The sequence below is a fragment of the Mesoplodon densirostris genome, chromosome 2 (genome assembly GCF_025265405.1).
Source record: "Mesoplodon densirostris isolate mMesDen1 chromosome 2, mMesDen1 primary haplotype, whole genome shotgun sequence".
Taxonomy (NCBI): domain Eukaryota; kingdom Metazoa; phylum Chordata; class Mammalia; order Artiodactyla; family Ziphiidae; genus Mesoplodon; species Mesoplodon densirostris.
The window spans coordinates 169995113-170016907 of NC_082662.1; the positions used below are offsets into that span (position 1 = coordinate 169995113).

The window sequence follows — 21795 nt, forward strand, 5'->3', positions numbered from 1 at the left end:
ACTCGCTCAGTGAGTCTCCCATGGGACGTATCCCGTAGTGAGTTGGGTCACAGCCTGGGCAGCGATACTTTGAGAGGTGACCAGGTCAGGTTCAATAATGTAAATAGCATCCACATTTCTTCCCAGATGTTGCAAGAAATGGAGCTGCTGTGGGGAGTGGACGTGGTCAGTCAGCAGGTGATACTAAGGAAGTTTGTGCTGCAATCAAGTGTAGACCCAGGGGCGTGCTGAGCAGAGGACAGTTGACTGAGGGCCTACTACACAGCACATCACTCCCCAGATGTGCACTGTGCTCCTGCTGAGAGGCAAGGTCAAAGGGGACAGGGTCTCTGCAGTATACCGTATGTTTGATAGTGAGAGTGCTCTTAAGGAAAATGAACTAGGGAAAGATAGGGAGTCTGGGGAGGAGGAGGAGAGCCACAATTTTAAGTAAGATCGTCTGGAAGGTGTTATGGGCTGAACTGTGTCCCCTCAGAACTCCTATGTTGAAGTCCTAACTCCCAGTGCTTCAGAATGTGACCGTGTTTGGAGATAAGGTCTTTAAAGAGGTAAATAACTTAAAATGAGGACTTGAGGATGGGCCCTAACCCCACATGACTGGTGTCCTTATAAGAAGAGGAAATCTGGACACACAGACAGAAGACCATGTAAAGACACATGGGGGAAAGTGGTTGTCTACAAGCCAAGGAGAGAGAACTCAGGAGAAACCAACCCTGCTAATACCTTGACCTTGGGCTTCCAGCCTCCAGAACTGTGAGAAAATAAATTTCTCAGATTGAAATGCATTGAGGGCTTTCCTGGTGGTGCAGTGGTTAAGAATCCACCTGCCAATGCAAGGGACACGGGTTCGAGCCCTGGTCCGGGAAGATCCTACATGCCACAGAGCAACTAAGCCCGCGAGCCACAACTACTGAGCCCACATACCACACCTACTGAAGCCCGTGCACCTAGAACCTATGCTCTAGGCTCTCAAGAGAAGCCGCTGCAACGAGAAGCCCACGCACCGCAAACAAGAGTAGCCTCTGCTCGCCGCAACTAGAGAAAGCCCGCATGAAGACCCAACGCAGCAAAAAAAAAGAAAAAAAATGCATTGAATGATGAAATTTTCGATATACTGGGTTAAGTACAATATACTAATAAAGTTAATTTCACCTGTTCCTTTGTACTTTTTTTTATAATATAGGTACCAGAAATTTTAAGATTACACCTGTGGCTCATGTTATATTTCTTTTTAACAGTTCTGGCCTAGGGCCACGTGGGTCATCATGAGGACTTGAGCTTTTACTTGAGTGACATGAGAGCCATTGGAGGGTTTCCAGCCCAAAAGTAACATTATCTGATTCACTTGTGTTTTAAAAGGATCCCTCTTATTGCCACGTTGAGGACAGACTATACGGGAGGTCAGTAAGGGCAAGCAGCCCATTAAGAGGCCACTGCACTCTGGAGAAGATGGAGGCTTGGACCAGTGAAGTAGACGCAAGATGGTGAGAAGTGGTCAGATACTGATTACATTATGAAAGCAGAGCCAAGTGTTTCCTGACAGACTGGGCGTGGGGTGTGAGAAAAAGAGGAGTCAAGGATGAATCCCAGCTTTTGGCCTGAGCTACTGGAAGGATGCCATTTGGTGAGATGGGGAAAGACGAGGGAGAAGTAAGTTTGGGGAAGAAAATCAGAAGTTTGGTTTTGGATAAGTGAAGTCTATGATGCCTTTTGTTTTCCAAGGGGAGATATTGAGAAGTCAGTTGGATATAAAACTCCGGAGGTCAGGGGAGAGGTCTGAGCTGGAGATCTGGATCTGGGAGTCATCATCACAAGGATGCAATGTAAAGCCAGGAGACTCAGCATGAACATCAGGGGGTGAGTATAGGCAGAAAAGAGATCAAGATCAAAGAGAAGATCAAGATCAAGTGCCCTGGGGAACTCCCAAGTTTAGAAGTTGATGAGATGAGCAAAGGAAACAGAGAAAGAGTCACGAGGTATAAAGAAAACTAGGAGAGGGTGGTGTTCCAGAAGCCGAGTGAAGACAGTGTTGGGAGGAGGGAGTGAGCAATTGTGTCCAATGTGACGGAGAGGTCCAGGAAGATGAAGGCAGAATTGACCACTGGATTCAGAAAATCTGGAGGAGACTGGTGATACTGATAAGTACAATTTAGGTGACTGATGGAGGTAAAAACATGCTTAGCGTGGGTTCAAGAGAAAATGAGGGAAGAGGGATTGATGACAACAAATCTAGACAACTCTTTCAGGGAACTGAGCCACAAAGGGGAACAGAGAGACGGGCAATGGGCAGAGGTGGGTGTGGGATCAAGAAATCCTATTTCAAAATGATGGGAGACAATTTCAGTATGTATATGTGCTAATAATGAGTCACTAGACAAAGGAAAATTGATGTCTTAAAGAGTGGGAATTCTCCTGGTGTTTTCCTAATCTCCAGAGTATGCTTATATTGCTTTTTCTGTTTTATCAACTTCAGACATCATTTATTGACTTTCTGCTATGATACATAAGAGTTAGCTTACTTAACCATTCCTCATCTCCCTTTTACTCTTGTTCCCACATTATCCCATTGTCCCAAAACATCGCTACTGTATTTCAGTGCATCTGTTGATTTCCTTGGTAGTCTTTATTTCTTGGTCTAGCAACTACAGACAGTATGTCTTGATCACCCACTCCACACGAGGAGGGTATTCACATCTCTACTCTACCCTCCACACATTAGTCAGCTTTGGTAGGTTGTGCTGAGACAATAACAACACTAACACAACAACAGAAAAATCTCAGTAACTCAGGCTTATTACTCACTCATGTGACATGTCATGCCCTGCTTCTGATATCCTCTTTATTCTGGGAGCCAGGTTAAAGAGCAGCCCCCATCTGAGACCTGCCATTCTCATGAGAGAGGGAAAAGAACAAGGGTAGAACCTCACAATACCTCTGAAAACGTCTGCTCAGGCGTGGCATATGTCACTTCCACTCACTCAACTGGCCAAAGCAAGTCACATGGCCAAGCCTGATATCGATGGGCAGGAAACGAAGTAGTCCCCTCCCACAGGAATCGTGGCAAGCCATAGGGCTTTAAGTGAAGATGCGCCATCATCTTTCAGTGGATAAGTGGGAACAATAATTTAATCTGTCACAATCTACCTGCCAACTTCTACAAGCTGTTTTTTTAAAAAAATTTATATTGCCAAGGTAAAAAAATCTTTCACACTCCTTTATAGCTATTACTAAGTACTCTTCAGTGTTTTGCCTGTGGTTGGTTTTAAAAGTTGAAAACAACTGAGGAGGGCGGAGTCAAGATGGCGGACTAGGAGAACGTGGAATTCGCGTCTCCGCACAACTAGGGCACCTACCAGGCACCTGTGGGGGACCATAGATACCTAAGGGGACGGGAGGAACCCCCAGTGACCCGGTAGGCCGTGGGGCATGGGGGGAGTGAAGGGGGAGGAGTAGTGGAGGCCAGACAGAACTGGTGCCCCGAGGGATGGCTGGGGGAGGGGAAGGGATCCCACATCCGAAGGGAACATTGTGGGACCATTGGGAGGGTGAAGGATCAAAAGGGAGCGTGGCCAGGTTTCCCCTGCCCACTTGGACCCCCAGGAACCTGCTGAGATCCCGGGCCTGATCCTCTGCCCACCTAGGACCCCCTCCAGCTGTGTGGGTCCTGAGGGAGTGGGAGGGAGGGAAGGGGGAGCAAAAGTACAGGCCAGACCTACAGGACCAGCACCCCGAGGGGTGGCTGGGGGAGGGGAGGAGTTCCTACACCCAGTGGGACCCACCCACCATTAGAGGTCAAGCAGGGACAGAGGAGACCCTGGGGCAGACCATTGGGGGGGCATGGAGGAACAGAAGGGAAAGCGGCCAGTGCTTTCCCTGTCCACTTGGGCACCAGGGAGCCTGTTGGGGTCCCAGGCCAATCCTCTGCACTCGGAGCCTCCCTCCTCCCGTGCAGGGGCCAAGCCCCACCGCTACACCCCCACCCAGGGCCCCACCTCTACACTTGGAGACACCCTCCATTGTGCTGGGCCTAAACCCCACCCACACACCCTCACCCAGGGCCTTACCTCCAAACTCCAGAACTCCACACTCCAGAGACCCTCCTTTCCAGTGCTGCCTCTCCCCTTCCAGGCAGGTCCTAAGCAGATGCCCCGCCCCACACTCAAACGTCACCCCCCACCTCTGCCTAGGTCCCGCCCCACCCTTAACCCCGCCCCTGCCTAAGTTCCACCCCTGCCTAAACTCCGCCTCCACAGCCAAGGCTTTTTTTTTTTTCTGTTGTGGTTTTATTTTACCTTGTTGCAGTTGTTTCAATTATATTTTTATTTTTCCTAATATATTTTTTTATCTTTCTAATTTTATTTTGTTTTTTATTCTTTGTTATTGTATTGCTCCTTTTTTTTTTTTTTTTTTTTTTTTGCCATGCCACACAGCTTGCGGGATTTGGTTCCCAGGCCGGAGGTCAGGCCTGAACTCCTGTGGTGGGAGCTCCAAGTCCAAACCACTGGACTAACAGAGAACCTCGGACTCCAGGGAATATTAATCAGAGTGAGGCCTCCTGGAGGTCCTCATCTCAGCACCAAGACCCAGCTCTATCCAACTGCCTGCAAACTTCAGTGCTGGAAGTCTCAGGCTAAACAACCAGTAAAACAGGAATACAGCCGCACCCATCAAAAAAACAAAAACAAAAAACATAGAAACGACAAAAAAATGTTACAGATGAAGAAGCAAGGTTAAAACCTACAAGACCAAATAAATGAAGATGAAATAGGAAAACTACCTGAAAAAGAATTCAGAGTGGGCCTCCCTGGTGGCGCAGTGGTTGAGAGTCTGCCTGCCGATGCAGGGGATACGGGTTCGTGCCCCGGTCTGGGAGGATCCCATATGCCGCGGAGCGGCTGGGCCCGTGAGCCATGGCCGCTGGGCCTGCGCATCCGGAGCCTGTGCTCCGCAACGGGAGGGGCCACAACAGTGAGAGGCCCGCATACCGCAAAAAGAAAAAAAAAAAAAAAAAGAATTCAGAGTAATGATAGTAAAGATGATCCAAAATCTCAGAAACAGAATAGAGAAAATACAAGAAACATTCAACACCGATCTAGAAGAACTAAAGAGCAAACAAAGAGTGAGGAACAACACAATAACTGAAATTAAAAATACTCTGGAAGGAATCAATAGCAGAAACCGAGGCAGAAGAACGGATAAGTGAGCTGGAAGGTAAAATGGTGGAAATAACTGCCAGTGAGCAGAATAAAGAAAAAAAATTGAAAAGAATTGAGGACAGTCTCAGAGCCCTCTGGGACAACATTAAACACACCAACATTCAAATTACAGTGGTCCCAGAAGAAGAAGAGAAAAAGAAAGGGACTGAGAAAATATTTGAAGAGATTATAGTCAAAAACTTCCCTAACATGGGAAAGGAAATAGTCAATCAAATACAGGAAGCTCAAAGAGTCCCATACAGGATAAACCCAAAGAGAAACATGCTGATACACATATTAATCAAACTATCAAAAATTAAATACAAAGAAGAAATATTAAAAGCAGCAAGGGAAAAGTAACAAACAACACACAAGGGAATCCCCATAAGGTTAACAGCTGATCTTTCAGCAGAAACTCTGCAAGCCAGAAGGGAGTGGCAGGACATACTTAAAGTGATAAAAGGCAAAAACCTACAACCAAGATTACCCAGCAAGGATCTCATTTAGATTCAATGGAGAAATCAAATCTTTACAGAAAAGCAAAAGCTATGAGAATTCAGCACCACCAAACCAGCTTTACAGCAAATGCTAAAGGAACTTCTCTAAGCAAGAAACACCAGAGAGGAAAAGGACCCACAAAAACAAACCCAAATCAATTAAGAAAATGGTAATAAGAACATACATATTGATAATCACCTTGAATGTCAATGGATTAAATGCTCCAACCAAAAGACATAGACTGGCTGAATGGATACAAAAACAAGACCCTTATATATGCTGTCTACAAGAGACGCAATTCAGACCTAGGGACGCATACAGACTGAAAGTGAGGGGATGGAAAAAGATATCCATGCAAATCAAAATCACAAGAAAGCTGGAGTAGCAATACTCATATCAGATAAAATAGACTTTAGAATAAAGACTGTTACAAGAGATAAGGAAGAACACTACATAATGACCAAGGGATCTATCCAAGAAGAAAACATAACAATTACAAATGTTTATGCACCTAACATAGGACCACCTCAATACATAAGGCAAATGCTAACAGCCGTAAAAGGAGAAATTGACAGTAAGACAATAATAGTGGGGGACTTTAACACCTCACTTACACCAATAGACAGGTCATCTAGACAGAAAATAAATAAGGAAACACAAGCTTTAAATGACACAATAGACCAGATAGACTTAATTGATATTTTTAGGACATTCCACCCGAAAGTGGAAGAATACACTTTCTTCTCAAGTGCACACAGAAAGTTCTCCAGAATAGATCACATTTTGGGTCACAAATCAAACCTTGGAAAATTTAAGAAAATTGAAATTGTATCAGGCATCTTTTCCGACCACAACGCTATGTGATTAGAAATCAATTGCAGGAAAAAAACAGGAAAAAACACAAATACATGGAGGCTAAACAGTGCACTGCTAAATAACCAAGAGATCACTGAAGAAATCAAAGAGGAAATCAAAAAATACCTAGAAACAAATGATAACAAAAACACGATGATCCAAAACCTATGGGACGCAGCAAAAGCAGTTCTAAGAGGGAAGTTCATAGCAATTCAAGCTCACCTCAAGAAACAAGAAAAATCTCAAATAAACAATCTAACCTTACACCTAAAGCAACTAGAAAAAGAAGAACAAAGAAAACCCAAAATTAGTGGAAGGAAAGAAAACATAAAGATCAGAGTAGAAATAAATGAAATAGAAACAAAGAAAACAGCAAAGATCAGTAAAACTAAAAGCTGGTTCTTTGAGAAGATAAACAGAATTGATAAACCTTTAGCCAGAATCATCAAAAAAAAAAAAAAAAAAGAGGGAGAGGACGCAAATCAATAAAATTAGAAATGAAAAAGGAGAGATTACAACTGACACCACAGAAATACAAAAGATCATAAGAGACTACTACAAGCAACTATACACCAATAAAATGGACAACCTGAAAGAAATGGACAAATTCTAGGAAAAGTAAAGCTTTCCAAAATTGAACCAGGAATAATTAGAAAATATAAACAGACCAATCACAGGTAATGAAATTGAAACTGTAATTAAAAATCTTCCAACAAACAAAAGTCCAGGACCAGATGGCTTCACAGGTGAATCCTATCAAACTTTTAGAGGAGAGTGACACTTACCCTTCTCAAACTCTTCCAAAAAATTGTGGAGGGAGGAACACTCCCAAAGTCGTTCTATGAGGCTACCATCACCCTGATACCAACACCAGACAAAGATATCACAAAAAAAGAAAATGAGGGCCTCCCTGGTGGCGCAAGTGGTTGAGAGTCCGCCTGCCGATGCAGGGGATACGGGTTCGTGCCCCGGTCTGGGAGGATCCCATATGCCGCGGAGCGGCTGGGCCCGTGAGCCATGGCCGCTGAGCCTGCGCGTCCGGAGCCTGCGCGTCCGGAGCCTGTGCTCCGCGACGGGGGAGGCCACAACAGTGAGAGGCCCGCATACCGCAAAAGGAAAAAAAAAAAAAAAAAAAAAAAAAAAGAAAATGATAGACCAATATCACTGATAAACACAGATGCAAAAATCCTCAACAGAATACTAGCAAACAGAATCCAACAACACATTAAAAGGATGACACACCATGACCAAGTGGGATTTATCCCAGGAATGCAAGGATTCTTCAATATATGCAAAACAATCAATGTGATACACCATATTAACAAATTAAAGAATAAAAACCATATGTCATCTCAACAGATGCAGAAAAAGCTTTTGACAAAATTCAACACCCATTTATGATAAAAACTCTCCAGAAAGTGGGCATAGAGGGAACCTACCTCAACATAATAAAAGCCATATACGACAAACCCACACCAAACATCATTCTCAATGGTGAAAAATTGAAAGCATTTCCTCTAAGATCAGGAACAAGACAAGGATGTCCACTCTCACCACTGTTATTCAACATAGTATTGGAAGTCCTAGCCACAGCAATCAGAGAAGAAAAAGAAATAAAAGGAATACAAATTGGAAAAGAAGAAGTAAAACTGTCACTGTTTGCCAATGACATGATACTATACACAGAAAATCCTAAAGATGCCACCAGAAAACTACTAGAACTAATCAATGAATTTGGTAACATTGCAGGATACAAAATTAATGAACAGAAATCTCTTGCATTCCTATACACTAACAATGAAAGATCAGAAAGAGAAATTAAGGAAACAATCCCATTTACCATCACAACAAAAAGAATAAAATACCTAGGAATAAATCTACCCAAGGAGGCAAAAGACCTGTACACAGAAAACTATAAAACACTGATGAAAGAACTCAAAGCTAACATAAACAGAGGGAGAGATAGACCATGCTCCTGGACTTGAAGAATCAATATTGTGAAAATGACTATACTACCCAAAGCAATCTACAGGTTCAAGGCAATCCCCATCAAATTACCAAAGCCATTTTTCACAGAACTAGAACAAGAAATTTTACAATTTGTGGGCTTCCCTGGTGGCACAGTGATTAAGAATCCGCCTGCCAATACAGGGGACACAGGTTCGAGCTCTGGTCCGGGAAGATCCCACATGCCGTGGAGCAACTAGGCCCGTGCACCACAACTACTGAGCCTGTGCTCTAGAGCCTGTGAGCCACAACTACTGAGCCCACATGCTACAACTACTGAAGCCCGCGTGCCTAGAGCCCATGCTCCACAACAAGAGAAGCCACCAAGATGAGAAGCCCACGCACCACAACGAAGAGTAGTCCCCACTCGCTGCAACTAGAGAAAGCCCGCACACGGCGATGAAGACCCAAAACAGCCAAAAATAAATAAAAATAAAAATTAATTAATTTTAAAAAAAAAGAAATTTTACAATTTGTATGAAAGCACAAAAGACCCCGAATAGCCAAAGCAATCTTGAGAAAGAAAAAGCTGGAGGAATCAGGCTCCCTGACTTCAGGCTATACTACAAAACTACAGTAATCAAGACAGTATGGTATTGGCACAAAAACAGAAATATAGATCAATGGAACAAGATAGAAAGCCTAGACATAAACCCACGCACATATGGTCACCTTATCTTTGATAAAGGAGGCAAGAATATATAATGGAGAAAAGACAGCCTCTTCAATAAGTGGTGCTGGGAAAAATGGACAGCTACATGTAAAAGAATGAAATTAGAACACACCCTAACACCATACACAAAAATAAACTCAAAATGGATTAAAGACCTAAGTGTAAGGCTAGACACTATAAAACTCTTAGAGGAAACCATAGGCAGAACATTCTATGACATAAGTCACAGTAAGATCCTTTTTGACCCACCTCCTAGAGTAAGGGAAATAAAAACAAAAATAAACAAATGGGACCTAATGAAACTTAAAAGCTTTTGCACAGCAAGGGAAACCATAAACAAGATGAAAAGACAACACTCAGAATGGGAGAAAATATTTGCAAGTGAAGCAGCTGACAAATGATTAATCTCCAAAATATACAAGCAGCTCATGCAGCTCAATATCACAAAAACAAACAGCCCAGTCCAAAATGGGCAAAAGACCTAAATAGACATTTCTCCAAAGAAGACATACAGATGGCCAACAAATGCATGAAAAGATGCTCAGCATCACTAATTATTAGAGAGATGCAAATCAACACCACAATGAGGAATCACCTCACACCAGTCAGAATGACCATCATCATAAAATCTATGAACAGGGGCTTCCCTGGTGGCGCAGTGGTTGAGAGTCCGCCTGCCGACGCAGGGGACACGGGTTCGTGCCCCGGTCCGGGAGGATCCCACATGCCGTGGAGCGGCTGGGCCCGTGAGCCATGGCCGCTGAGCCTGCGCGTCCGGAGCCTGTGCTCCGCAACGGGAGAGGCCACAGCAGTGAGAGGCCTGGGTACCGCAAAAAAAAAAAAAAAAAAAAAAAGGTTGAGTAGGATGTAAACTTCCTTGGTCCTTTCATCCTCCAGCCTGCCTCACTTCTATATAAAATAAAGGCATTGGGCGAGATGATCTCTAATGCCTATTCAAGGAGTAAAATTCTGGTCAGTGTGCATTCCATAAATAGCATGTTGATAATATATCAAGGAGAAACTTTAAATGGTTCCTGCTCTCAAGGAACTTACAATCTATCTAGATAGACAAATAATATACTCTTGAAACAATAATAAAAAGGCAACAATACAAAAGATGCCACAGGGTAGGGCATGGTTCGTCATCAACTAGAGGCTCGGGCTTAAAGGAAAGAGAGAGAGAAGCTGAGCCAGGCTGTGCTGCTCTGACCAGGGAAGCAAGACCTTAGCTGAGTGTCAAAGAGTAGGCAATATATTAGGGACAGATTAAATATTTATGAATATTCAACAGTAGATTAATATCCAACATTAATCTGATGGAATGGTTAACAGTCACTGGAAGTTCTCCTCTGTCCAACTTTCCCTGCCACTATCTGAGTTATCAACATTTTCATTTCACCAAGTCAATCAAGATAAATAACAGTTTTCAAATATGAAAGTATAATTTGGATCCTAACCAATAGATAAAACCCTCTGGCCATTTGGGGGCATAACAGTGAACTTCCATTACATGTATGAGTAATTGTGTGTACTTATAAATGCCCTACCAGTTGGACTATGAAGGTCCATGGTCTTCATGAATAGGAAATTACCATCATCCATTTTTCAAATTTATTTTGCATTGTTCCAATGAGGTGTCAGAGCGATCATAAATGACTTCTCCTTCCCATCCACTCCCCAGGAAAGGAAACATCCCTCTTATGTATGTTATCCCCACAGCACTGTTGCTTGGGTGGAGAAGGCACCAGGGAACTGTAAGGACTGGGCTTCTCCATGGCAGGTCCTGCAGACTGGATGGACCTGAGACACTCTACCAGAGAAAAACCATGCCTTCATTCAGCCCAACACGGGCACTCTCATCCAATTTGCAAATGAGGAGAGGACTTGCAGGTAAGGAAGCTTCCAGAAAAAAGAAGAGCTCTTTGGGCCAATGCTGTGACCAGTTTCCAGAGAGTGGGAGTGAAGTGAGGATGGCAAGAGGAGGCTTGGGGCCTCGTGATGGATACACTCAGCAAAGTCTAACCCAATACTACTCCTTCTGGGAGGCTTTCTCTGAACACCCACACCAACCCTGGAAGAATCAATTACTGCTCAAATACTCTTCCTGCTGCCATCATAGCACTTTCAAACTTAAACAAAGTTTGCATCAATTTCCCTCAACTATCTACGACATCTTGACTGATTTATTCATCATCACATCCCCAGTGCCGGCCATGTGGTGGGTGCTCTGTGTTTGTCGAATGAATGACTGAATGCATTAAAAGAAGCTTCGCTTCCTCAAAGGGCAGAGCCAGACATGAATACTCAGTTTTTGCAGGAGCATCAGATAAGCCAGGAGGACCTGGAGAGGTGGATCTAGGTTGAGGGGAAAATTTCTGAGAGCTGGAACCATTCAAACCACTGGGGAGGGGGCAGTGCAAAAAAAAAAAAAAAAAAAAGCCTGCAAGTTTTGCCTGGGCTGCTTTGCCATCCAGGACTCTACTGCAGGTCGAGGGGAACAGATAGATCAATAAGTACTCAGAAGAAAGGTCCCGGGGGCGGCCCCACATACCAGAGATGGGAGCAGCGCTCAGCTCTGTAGAAGGACAAAGAGCAACAGGGACCCACGGTCTCTGGAACACTCTCTAATGGCCAGACCCTGAGCTTTACGTAATCTCATTTCATCCTCCCAGCAACCTGGAGAGACAGGCATCCCTGACTCACAGATATGAAACACCAACAAGGATCTGGAACCCCTTCAGGGTGGAGAGGGGCAGGGGCCTGTACACTCAGTCCATTGTACAATGACAGTCAAAACGAAACGATAAAATGCCTGGATTTCGTCATTGAAAATTCCTAAGTCTGTATACCCATGGCTCATCTCAGCCTGTTTTATTACTTTTGTAGTTTGCTTTTTTTTCCTCTTTATTTTCTTCTGGGTTCTTAGAAAGGTTTCTTACAAAAATCCCATAGGATTCTGATCTAACAAAGGGAAGTGTGAAGAGGGAAGAGCTGGTTGCCCAGGGCAGGGGGCGCGGCAGCAGGGCTAAGGGTGGGAAAGGGACCTAGTGAGGCAGACCCAGGAGGGCGGGCGCAGGTGCACAGAGGCTGTGGCCTCAGCCAGCAGAGACTCGACGTAGCTCCTCCCACCAGGCCCCAATGTGCTTCTTTCCTCAAAGACCATAAGATGGCATTTACTTCACCACTTTAAGAAAAGTGGAATCGAGACACATCCCTGCTCATGATCTTCACATCCCCGGAGAGATGGACAGGCAGGGTGTTTTTACTCCAGCAGGTGGGTATTTCTGACAACTTAAATTAACGTCGGTTGAGTCCCCACCGTGTCTAAATGTACTAAGAGAGCCGCCCTGATGACACCAACCAGGCTGCTGAAGGCACCAACAAGGCAGACGCCCAACTAAGTACCACCTAACTTCCTGCTCAGACAGATACGCTGCTCTGGCCACAGCCCCCCACCTCCCCCCAGGGGGCAGAAAGGTGAGCACGAAGGGGAAAGTGAACGCGACCTGCGTGGGTGGGTGTGATCTTCGCTATCAGCGCTGCAGAGGACCCTGCAGAGCTGGCTGAGAGCGGGGCCGTGAGAAAGGCCAAAGCAAAATAGAAAACCACTTCTAGCTGACCTCTGTTCTTGGGAACTTGGAGCCTTACAGCGGCAAGCTTTCTCCTGGGCACAGAGGTGCCTGCCTCTCCAGTCCCGCACGGAATTGGGGGGTGGGGTGCTCTTAGCACGGAAGAACAGCCGGTGCCAAGCTGGCAAGCTGTGAGTGGGGGGAGGGCGTGCAGACAGATTTGGGGGTGTGGTTAGGAGAGGGAGGGTCAAGAAAACCTAGCATTTCCTCCCTTTATGCCCTCTTCGGCACTCCCATCTCTGTGATGGGCCTCGGTTTTAAAATTTGGGACACTGGTGCCATCAAGGACCCTGCAGGCAGCCAAAGTCCGACACCGAATGACAACCGCGCTCTCTCCACTTTCTCAGGAACGGAAGTGATGGGATGGAGTTATGGGGTCACCTCTGGCCAAGTGCGGTTCAAACCCACAGGCATCTAAACTAACAAAAGCATCCGCCTTCCCCTCGGCGTCCTGCGGGGCTGCCGGCGGAATCGCGGGCACTCGGGAAGGAGGTGGGGGAGACTCTGGCTAAAGAGCTGTCGCCCACACACGCCCAGCACCGCGCGAACGCAGGCGGGGCTGCGGGGGGCCTTCTATCCGGGCTCGCCCCGCTTTTCCCCAGCTCGGCCGACTTCTCGAATGCCCGGGACCTTGGTCACACCCCACCCGCGGCCCCAACGGTCTTCCGGCTGGGGGCCCGCGCCCCTCCGAGAGAGGAGCTCGTAGGGGGGCGCGCGCGGCGGAGGGAAAAGACAGGATTTGCGGGCGCCTGGAGGGGAACCTAGCCGGGGCCGAGAGAGCCGCCCGGGCCGCCGCCCGCGGGATCCAACATTCCCGGCAAAGTTTCTGGCTCTTTGGGCCCGGATCACCTGGCTCCCAGGTCGGAGAAGGTGAAAGGTGCGTCAGGAGCCCTTCGCCGCGCCTCCCTCCGGGCGCCCACTCCAGGCGCTTCTGCCACCTGCCAGAGGGCGCTGGGAGCGCCGGCGCAGCACATGCCGCCCGTGGGCGCCGCCCGAGGGTCCCTCCCCGGCGCCTCCCCTGCCGCCCTCCCGTGCCGGTGCCCGGGGCGCAGGGGTCGCGGCCGCCGCGTCTTACCCAGTCCAGGCACGAAAGTGTTGAGGAAGAGACAGATGACGGCCACGGGGAAGGGCATGTAGGGGATGGCGGCGCGCAGGGGGCCCTTCTTCTCGCGGACCTGCACCACCACCCCGCTGGACGAGGACGTCCCCCGGTCCGCCGCCGCCACCGCAGCCACCGCCGCCGCCGCTGCCGCCGTCTCGGCGTCTTTGTGCGAAGGCTCCATGGTGGGGCGCGCTCCCCGGGAGCCGGGCTGCCGCGGCCGGGACTGCCGCCCAGTGCACAAGAGGCGGGGGGCGGCCGGCTCCGGGCTCCGGGCTCCGCGCCGAGCTCAGGCGTCCAGCGTGCTCGGTGTGCCGCGCGGCTCGCCCAGAACCCCGCGCTCCCGAGTCCCCAAGCGCCCGGCCCTCTGCCGCGCGCTCCGCTGCGCTCCCACACCCCCGGCGGAGGGGCGGGGAGGGCGGTGTGACACTTGGTGACAGCGCTCCGACGCCCCTCCCCGCGGGGCCCCTTCCCCGCCCTCCCCTCCGCTGCCCCCACCCCCCAAAATACCACTTACAAATCAGGGAGGAGGGAAGAAAGTAGAAGAGGAACGCAGAGGGAGCTGGTGTCCAGGTATTGGGAGGAATGGACACACGTCTCACTCCCCAGACAGGTGAACCGGGAGGGAACCTCAGCCAAGGACACCGCGAATTGGGCGTGTGCACTCGGCTGGCACGGCGGGGAAAGGCTTCGAGGTTGAGTCCTTTACTCCGGAGGATGCATTTAACGCTAGGGAGATGGAGGCAAGGAACGCGCCGCGCCTGGTGTCTAGTACGCTTTAAATTCGTTCTGATTTAAATGGACTTGAGCCAGAGAAAAAGCGATTTTAGGATCGATAAACGAGCTGAAAGCAGGAGACGCAGCTTTTCAAACAGGTCTCCATGAGACTAGTTTAAATGGGACCCTTCCTTACACACACACACACACACACACACAGATGCGAAAAGCTAAAAGAAATGAGCCTGTTGCGCGGAACTGGGTGTGTGTGTTGGGGGGGGACCGGTGTTGGGGACCATCTCCTGAACAGTTCTGGGAGAAACCTGGGGCTTTTGTGAGCTGGACCTGGTGTTTAAAAAGCCAGCGAAGACACAGCGCCGTCTGGTGTTGATAATGCAGCAATTGGTAGAAGCAGAAGGATGTGGCCGGGCTGTGTCCAAGCCGGCAGCAGAAGGCCCCATATGTAATCAGATTTCCTGAATAACGCCACCTTCACCTCCACACCTGGAAAAAGTGAACGAAAGCAACCGCCTCTTATGTTAGGGAGGGATTCAAGGAATCAGAATGATCCAGATGTTCAGCAAATTGTCTGCATAAATCCCCTTCCTTTTCAGTAACCCTGTTTCTCCAGGAAAAATGGTGATTGAATAATCCCCAAACAGCCCAGGGACTCCGAGGAAGGATGCTAAAAAGAACCATGGGTATTATTTTATGGGTATCTGAATAAAATAATTTTAAAAGCAGATGGTCAGCAGGGGGTAGTGGTGATACTGGTGCGCACACACACAGTAACTAGTTAGGCCTGGCAGTCAGAAGTGAGCAGGACCGAAATGTTTGTCTCTATTCGGCCGCTGATTTCCTGTGTGACTTAAAAGAACTCATTTAACCTCTTATGGGCTTGAGTTACTGTGATTGTAAAATCAAAGCAATATTCAGTTTAATACTTACTTATTGAAGACCTAATATGACTTGGATTCTGGGGAGAGGGAAAGGAGTAAAACCCAGCCCCTGACTTCAAGAGTCTAATAGATGAACTGATAGATACTAACAACTACAAGGGACAGAATTACAGACAGTGATGAATTCTGTAGCTGGGTAAGCTGAAGGTGCTGAGAAAACGTGGGACCATCTGTGAAAACAGCTACAGAGGGGAGGCGTCAGGAGGTTTCCCAAAGAAGGTGATAGTGGATGAGATTTGAGCAAAGACTACAGTTAACTACTTGCAGGAGATTTATTTTATTTTAAACAAACATTTATTTATCCAAGCACTCTGCTGGGCGCTAAGCACTTTACATATTTTAACTCATTTAATCCTTACCACACTCTGTGAAGTAAGTATTATTTATTACCCCATTTTACCAATAGGAAAATTGGAGCATAGAGAGGTTAAGTAAATATTCTTTGAACATTCTTTTTCAAAGCACCTGAATGGTTTTAGGGCCACTAAAACGGTTTCAGGGAGGGAAATGGATTTACATCCTCCAGTTTTCTAGAGGATTTGCTTAATATCTAGAATGGATGTCAGAAAGACATCTAGGCAGAGCAACAGCATGTATGAAGGCATGGAAACGTAGAAAAGTAGGAACATTTCAGGAATTCAAGTGCGGCAGGACTAAAGCTGGTATGGGCAGGGGCTAAAGATGGCTCTGGTGGGGTGGGCAGGAACCAAGTAACGACTGGCAAAGGAATTTGGATTATATGGAATCACTGCAACATTTTTTTTTTTAAAGAAGAGGTTGGGGGTAGGAGTTTATTAATTAATTTATTTATTTTTGCTGTGTTGGGTCTTCGTTTCTGTGCGAGGGCTTTCTCTACTTGTGGCAAGCAGGGGCCACTCTTCATAGCAGTGCGCGGGCCTCTCACTATCGCGGCCTCTCTTGTTGCGGAGCACAGGCTCCAGACGCGCAGGCTCAGTAATTGTAGCTCACGGGCCTAGTTGCTCTGCGGCATGTGGGATCCTCCCAGCCCAGGGCTCGAAACCGTGTCTCCTGCATTAGCAGGCAGATTCTCAACCACTGCGCCACCAGGGAAGCCCCACTGCAACATTTTAAGCAGGCATGTGGCATGACTTGAATATTCCAGTCACTATTACTATGTAACAAACTACCCCCAGACACAGCTATTTTGTTATGATCACAAATTCTGTGGATCAGGAAATTGGACAGAGCGCAGCTCAGACAGGTCTTCTTTGCTTTATTATGTCTGGAGCTGAGAGGACTCAAACGGTGGCAGCTGGAAGAGCTGTGGCTAGAGGGTCCACTTCCAAAAGGATTCTCAACTCTGATACCTTGACTGGGATAACTTGACAGCTGGCTCAGCTGGGACTGTTCCATAGAGCATCTACACATGGCTGTTCCACGTGACGTGGACTTTTCACAATGTGGTGGCTGGGTTCTGGGAGAAACTTCCCCAGAGGGGGCAGCGCAGGACCAGTGGAAGCTGTGTGGACCTTCTGCCCTAACCTCAGAAGTCACACAGTGTCAGTTCTGCGGGCTCTGTTGGTCGAAGCAGTCACAAACCTGCTTAGATTCAAATGGAGGACACCATACCTCTCAATGGAGTAATGTCAAAGAATTTGAGCCCTGGTTTTAAAACTACCCTAATGAGATACGGTTTGGGGGAAGGACCACTCAGTCAACAGTGTGGAGGATGGATTCGAGGGGGTTGTAGACAAAAAAAAAAAAATGTTGCCGTTATATCAGTAAACAACGAATGTTGCCCTCCATCAAGCCATCGTTACTGTAGCCACCCTGACGGTGCGCGCTGAGGGGAATTCAGAATGGAGGGAAACGGGATACTGGCCCTAGGTAGTTAAGATGTATATCAAAGGTATAATTTCAATGAGCCCAGACTCTTGCATCTTCCCAGACATAGAAAAGCACTAAAATTATTAACTTGAGGGCTTCCCTGGTGGCGCAGTGGTTGAGAGTCCACCTGCCGATGAAGGGGACAGGGGTTCGTGCCCCAGTCCGGGAAGATCCCACGTGCCGTGGAGCGGCTGGACCCGTGAGCCATGGCCGCTGAGCCTGCGCGTCGGAGCCTGTGCTCCGCAACGGGAGAGGCCACAACAGTGAGAGGTCTGCGTACCGCAAAAAAAAAAAAAACTTAAAAGAGTCCTTCAGAGCTATCTGAGAGGCTATTTCCCAGGCTATAGTCATCAGTAAGGTCCCCTAATAAAACATAACCAACAACTTTTAGGTTGTGCATTTTTTGTGGGGTTTTTTGTTTGTTTGTTTTTGTTCTTCAGTTGACAGTGTAAAATTAGGGCTCATGAGAGGGAGGACTCTTCCTGACCTCCATGGATGGGGAATAGGGAAGGGATAGTTCCCAAATGAACAAATAATAATGATATTATTAGCAGACAAAGTGGAAAAGTTGAGTTTGAGGGACTGAGGACAGCCAAGGGGTGGTGGGCGCTTGTTGATTTTATAACCATCTGTCTTGACTGTCGGTTAGTCAGTGTGAGTCTCAGTAAAGCTATTTGGGCTGCAGATTTTGGAGCCCTCAGCATACAAATAATACTTAAAGCCCTGTGGAGTAACGCAAATGTGGAATAAGAAGACTAGAGTTTCCAGGAAACTCACCAGAGGCTACTGAAACTAAGCAGAAAGAAAGGAGGAGGGAGAAGGAGGTTTTAAAGGAGAAACACTAAGAGTGTTTCATGGGAGCCAAAGAGGAAGATTTTTAAGGAGGAGCGGTCAGCCGTGTCAAATGCCATAGAAAGATCGAGTAAGACCCCGTAAGTGCCTATTGGATTTGGCTGTTAGGAGGTTCAGCTCACTGGAATCCCAGCTCAAAAATCTCACCTACTGTGCCCATTTTCAAGGAATTTGTCCCATTTCACCTAAATTGTTGAATTTGTTAGCATAAAGTTATTCATAATATCCTTTTATTATCTTTTTAATATCTGTGAAATCTGTAATGATGTCTCCTCTTTCAGTCCTGATATTGGTCATTTGTGCTTTCTCTTTTTTCTTAATCCCTCTTGCAAGGGGTTTATATCTATTTGACATTGTGACCATGACTGATGTTTGAAGGTGAGTTTAAGATCTAAGCTATTTCAGGTAGTAAGAGGTCTCCAAAAAAGTTGAAACCTTAAAAAATAATCTCCCCCCCAAATCAGACACAAATACAGCAGAGGAAACAAATCAAACAGTTGATTACATCAGCCAAATACATCTAGGCCATGCATTGGGTCATGAAGATAAAATCTGTTGTTTGGGCTGTTCTGTCATCAGCTGAATAAAGTCCCTCAGCTTTGAAACTCTTTTTAGCTGAAATTTTTTTTTTTTTGCTTAAGTCAGCTTCCAAACTGTACAAGGAATTCATATATCAACCAGGATGGCTCCTTTTGGAAAAGACTACACCATAGCCTTGACAGTAGAAAGACAGACTTTATTTGGAGCTCCCTGTATTTAAACAATCTCTTAACTTCTCTGAGCCTCAGTTTCCAAAACTGTAAATAATACTTATCTCATTTGTGTATGTGTCGGGATTAAGGGAGAAAATATGTGCAAGATACTCAAAAAATGGCAACTGAGTCAGGAGCCTTTTCACCCCAAGTGATAGAAAAACCCAACTCCAATGTAGCTTAGAGGGGAAAAAAGGAATTTATGGATGTGATGGCTTTTTGATGTATGAATGTGGCAAAGCTGAATTACAGTTCCCAGAATTCCCTTTCTAATTTGTTTCCATTTAGCATGGGCTACAGATGATGATCGCTCTCAAGAGCTGAAGGACAGATGGAGGCGGTGGCCACTTTATACCATACGTGCACCTCCTCTGAGGCATTTAATCAAATACTAATCTAGGTGCTGTGGCAAAGCAACTCTGCATATGTGATTGAAGTCCTTAATCAGTCAACCTTATGTTAATCTATGCGTGTCCTGGCTGGGTCTGACTTAATCATTTAGAAGTGCTTTTAAAAGCAGGCTTTGGCCTTCTCTGAGGGAGCAACTCCAAGAGACTATTAGGTCAGCAGTTGCTTTCCCTTCCTTCTAGATCTTCCTTTGTGACCAAAGCCTGTGAACGTCAAGTTTCAACTCTTACCAGGGGCTTCCCGCTTGCTTGTGGTCTTCTCTCCCTATCTGCCTGGACCTCAGATTTGCTTAGCCAACCCCCACAGTGGTGCAAGCCAATCCCTTGTAATAAATCCATATCTGTATCCTTATCTATCTGTCAATCATCTGTGATTCTGCTGGATCTACTTCTCTGATTGAATCCCAACTGATACAATGGGCTCACATGGCTGGGAAGTCCAGAGAAGGGCTCAAACTATAACAATGAGTCATCTAATCAATTCCTCTCTCTTTTTTCTTCTCTCTCTCTCTCTCTCTCTCTCTCTCTCTCTCTCTCTCTCTCTCCATCTCTCAGCTCTGCTTCCCTCTCTGTGTAGTGGCTTCATTCTGTTCATTCTGTATACTGGTTCTCCCCATGTGGTGAGGAAGATGGCCTCTGAACACTAGGTTCACATCTTCCCAATCAAACCAAGCAGAAAGAGACTTCTTTCTTTCCCACAGACAAGGGATTCTGACTGGTCCACATTTTGGATCAATCACTTTTGCCAGAATACTATGTTAAGTTTGACCAGGCTTGTCATGAGTGGGATTCTGTGATTGACAGCCCCCATCACACCTCAAGGAGTGGGTAGAACCACCCCCCAAAAAAGAGGTGCTATGGTAACCAGAACAGGTGTCTGGGGATGTATGCTAGACAAACATAGCTGTAGTGACCACAGTCTACTGCAAAGACTGTTAGTGGGCTTCGTGGTGATGAGCCTTCTAAGTCACTGATCTTGATCTACACGAGTCATGTGTTCAGACGTCCATCCACATGCTGACTTCCACTGACACGTCTTCTGGTTGCCTTTCCCAGACACAACACACTCATGTGAATTGTGGTCTTAAAGACAGAGCCCAACCTGGCTTCTCTTCACATCTGCTCTGCTACCCAACTGTGTGATCTCAGTCAGAGCAAGTCATCTCTCTGTGCCTCCATTTATCCATTTGTTGAATAGGAATTTTCATGCCCAACCTTCTCACACTAAAAGACCAGGAGTGTGGATTTAGATCATAAATTAGAACAGTAGTATTATTTCAGGTCTTGGGATCAGGTGGATCACCTCCCTGCTTCCTCTGTGGATGGAACTTCTCATCTTCCTTCCTAAAGTGACATTTGCCCTCCCTACGCCTCCCCCAAAGCCATAACAGTATAAGGTTTGCAGAGGAACATAATGAGAGAAAAGGAATGTTTATAAGGCCAAGATCAAACGGAGAAATGGAGGCCTGGGCCCCCCACTCTCCCATCTTCCCATGCCGGAGCCAGAGTGTTCTACTGGACTCAGTGTGGGTCCCTGTTCTAGTGGAGGGGCGCTCCCCTTTGTGGGTATTCTTTTTTTTATTTAATAGGTAAGCATGGTAGAAACCTTGGCCATAATCAGACCAGGCTGTCTAGATTTGGACACTAACTGTTTACAGAATTTGGAAACCTAGTGCTCATAGGAAGTCACCTCTCACATGGAAGGGTGAAGCCTAGCAGAAGTTACCTATCCCCCAAGTGGGAAGGTGAGCTTGGACATAGCATCTCCACCCCAGGGGAAGAAGGGCCTGGGACCCAGAGTTACTGTTAAACAATATTGCTCCTTGCCCTGCACAGTATTTAAGGATCAAGGGAAGAATTATTATCACACTGAATTTAGAGTCTTGATGACCTGAGAAAAACACGTTAAGGTGACAAGCAAGATCTGGTGGGGAGAGACTGCCATCTCTTTAAGAGTCCTCAGCAGACACTCAGCCAGAGCTTTATCTGGCCAAGTCCTACTTCTTGTGCAAACAGTTTTACAGTTTTCTAAAGTTGGTCAGGCTGCAATTACTAAGAAAAATATGGAGTGCTGTTAAGAGAGAGACCAGGAGAGCTAGCAAAGCCCTTTCTGATCTAAAAGCAGGCAGATTTGCAGTCTCTTAAGAACCAAGCACTCCTAGACTCCGGCACGCTAAAGCGTGGGCCAAATTCAGAACCACCAGAGGCAGAGAGGACCCTACCCCAGGGACCTCTTCTCTATATGGGGAAGTAGTTGAAAGGGTAAAAGGGTTGTCTCCAGAGAGACTGAGCAACCTAGAGCCT

The 21795-nt window shown here is 46.6% G+C and overlaps 1 protein-coding gene across 2 annotated transcripts in view; it reads right to left on the bottom strand.

Annotated features, from left to right (window-relative positions):
- Positions 1-14140, bottom strand: part of STUM (stum, mechanosensory transduction mediator homolog) — a 53714-nt gene extending 39574 nt beyond the window's left edge. For both annotated transcript variants that reach the window (XM_060088624.1, XM_060088623.1), the window contains exon 1: positions 13933-14140. In XM_060088624.1, coding sequence (XP_059944607.1) covers positions 13933-14140 — 208 coding nt within the window. The remainder of the gene's footprint in view (positions 1-13932) is intronic.
- Positions 14141-21795: the final 7655 nt, after the last annotated feature.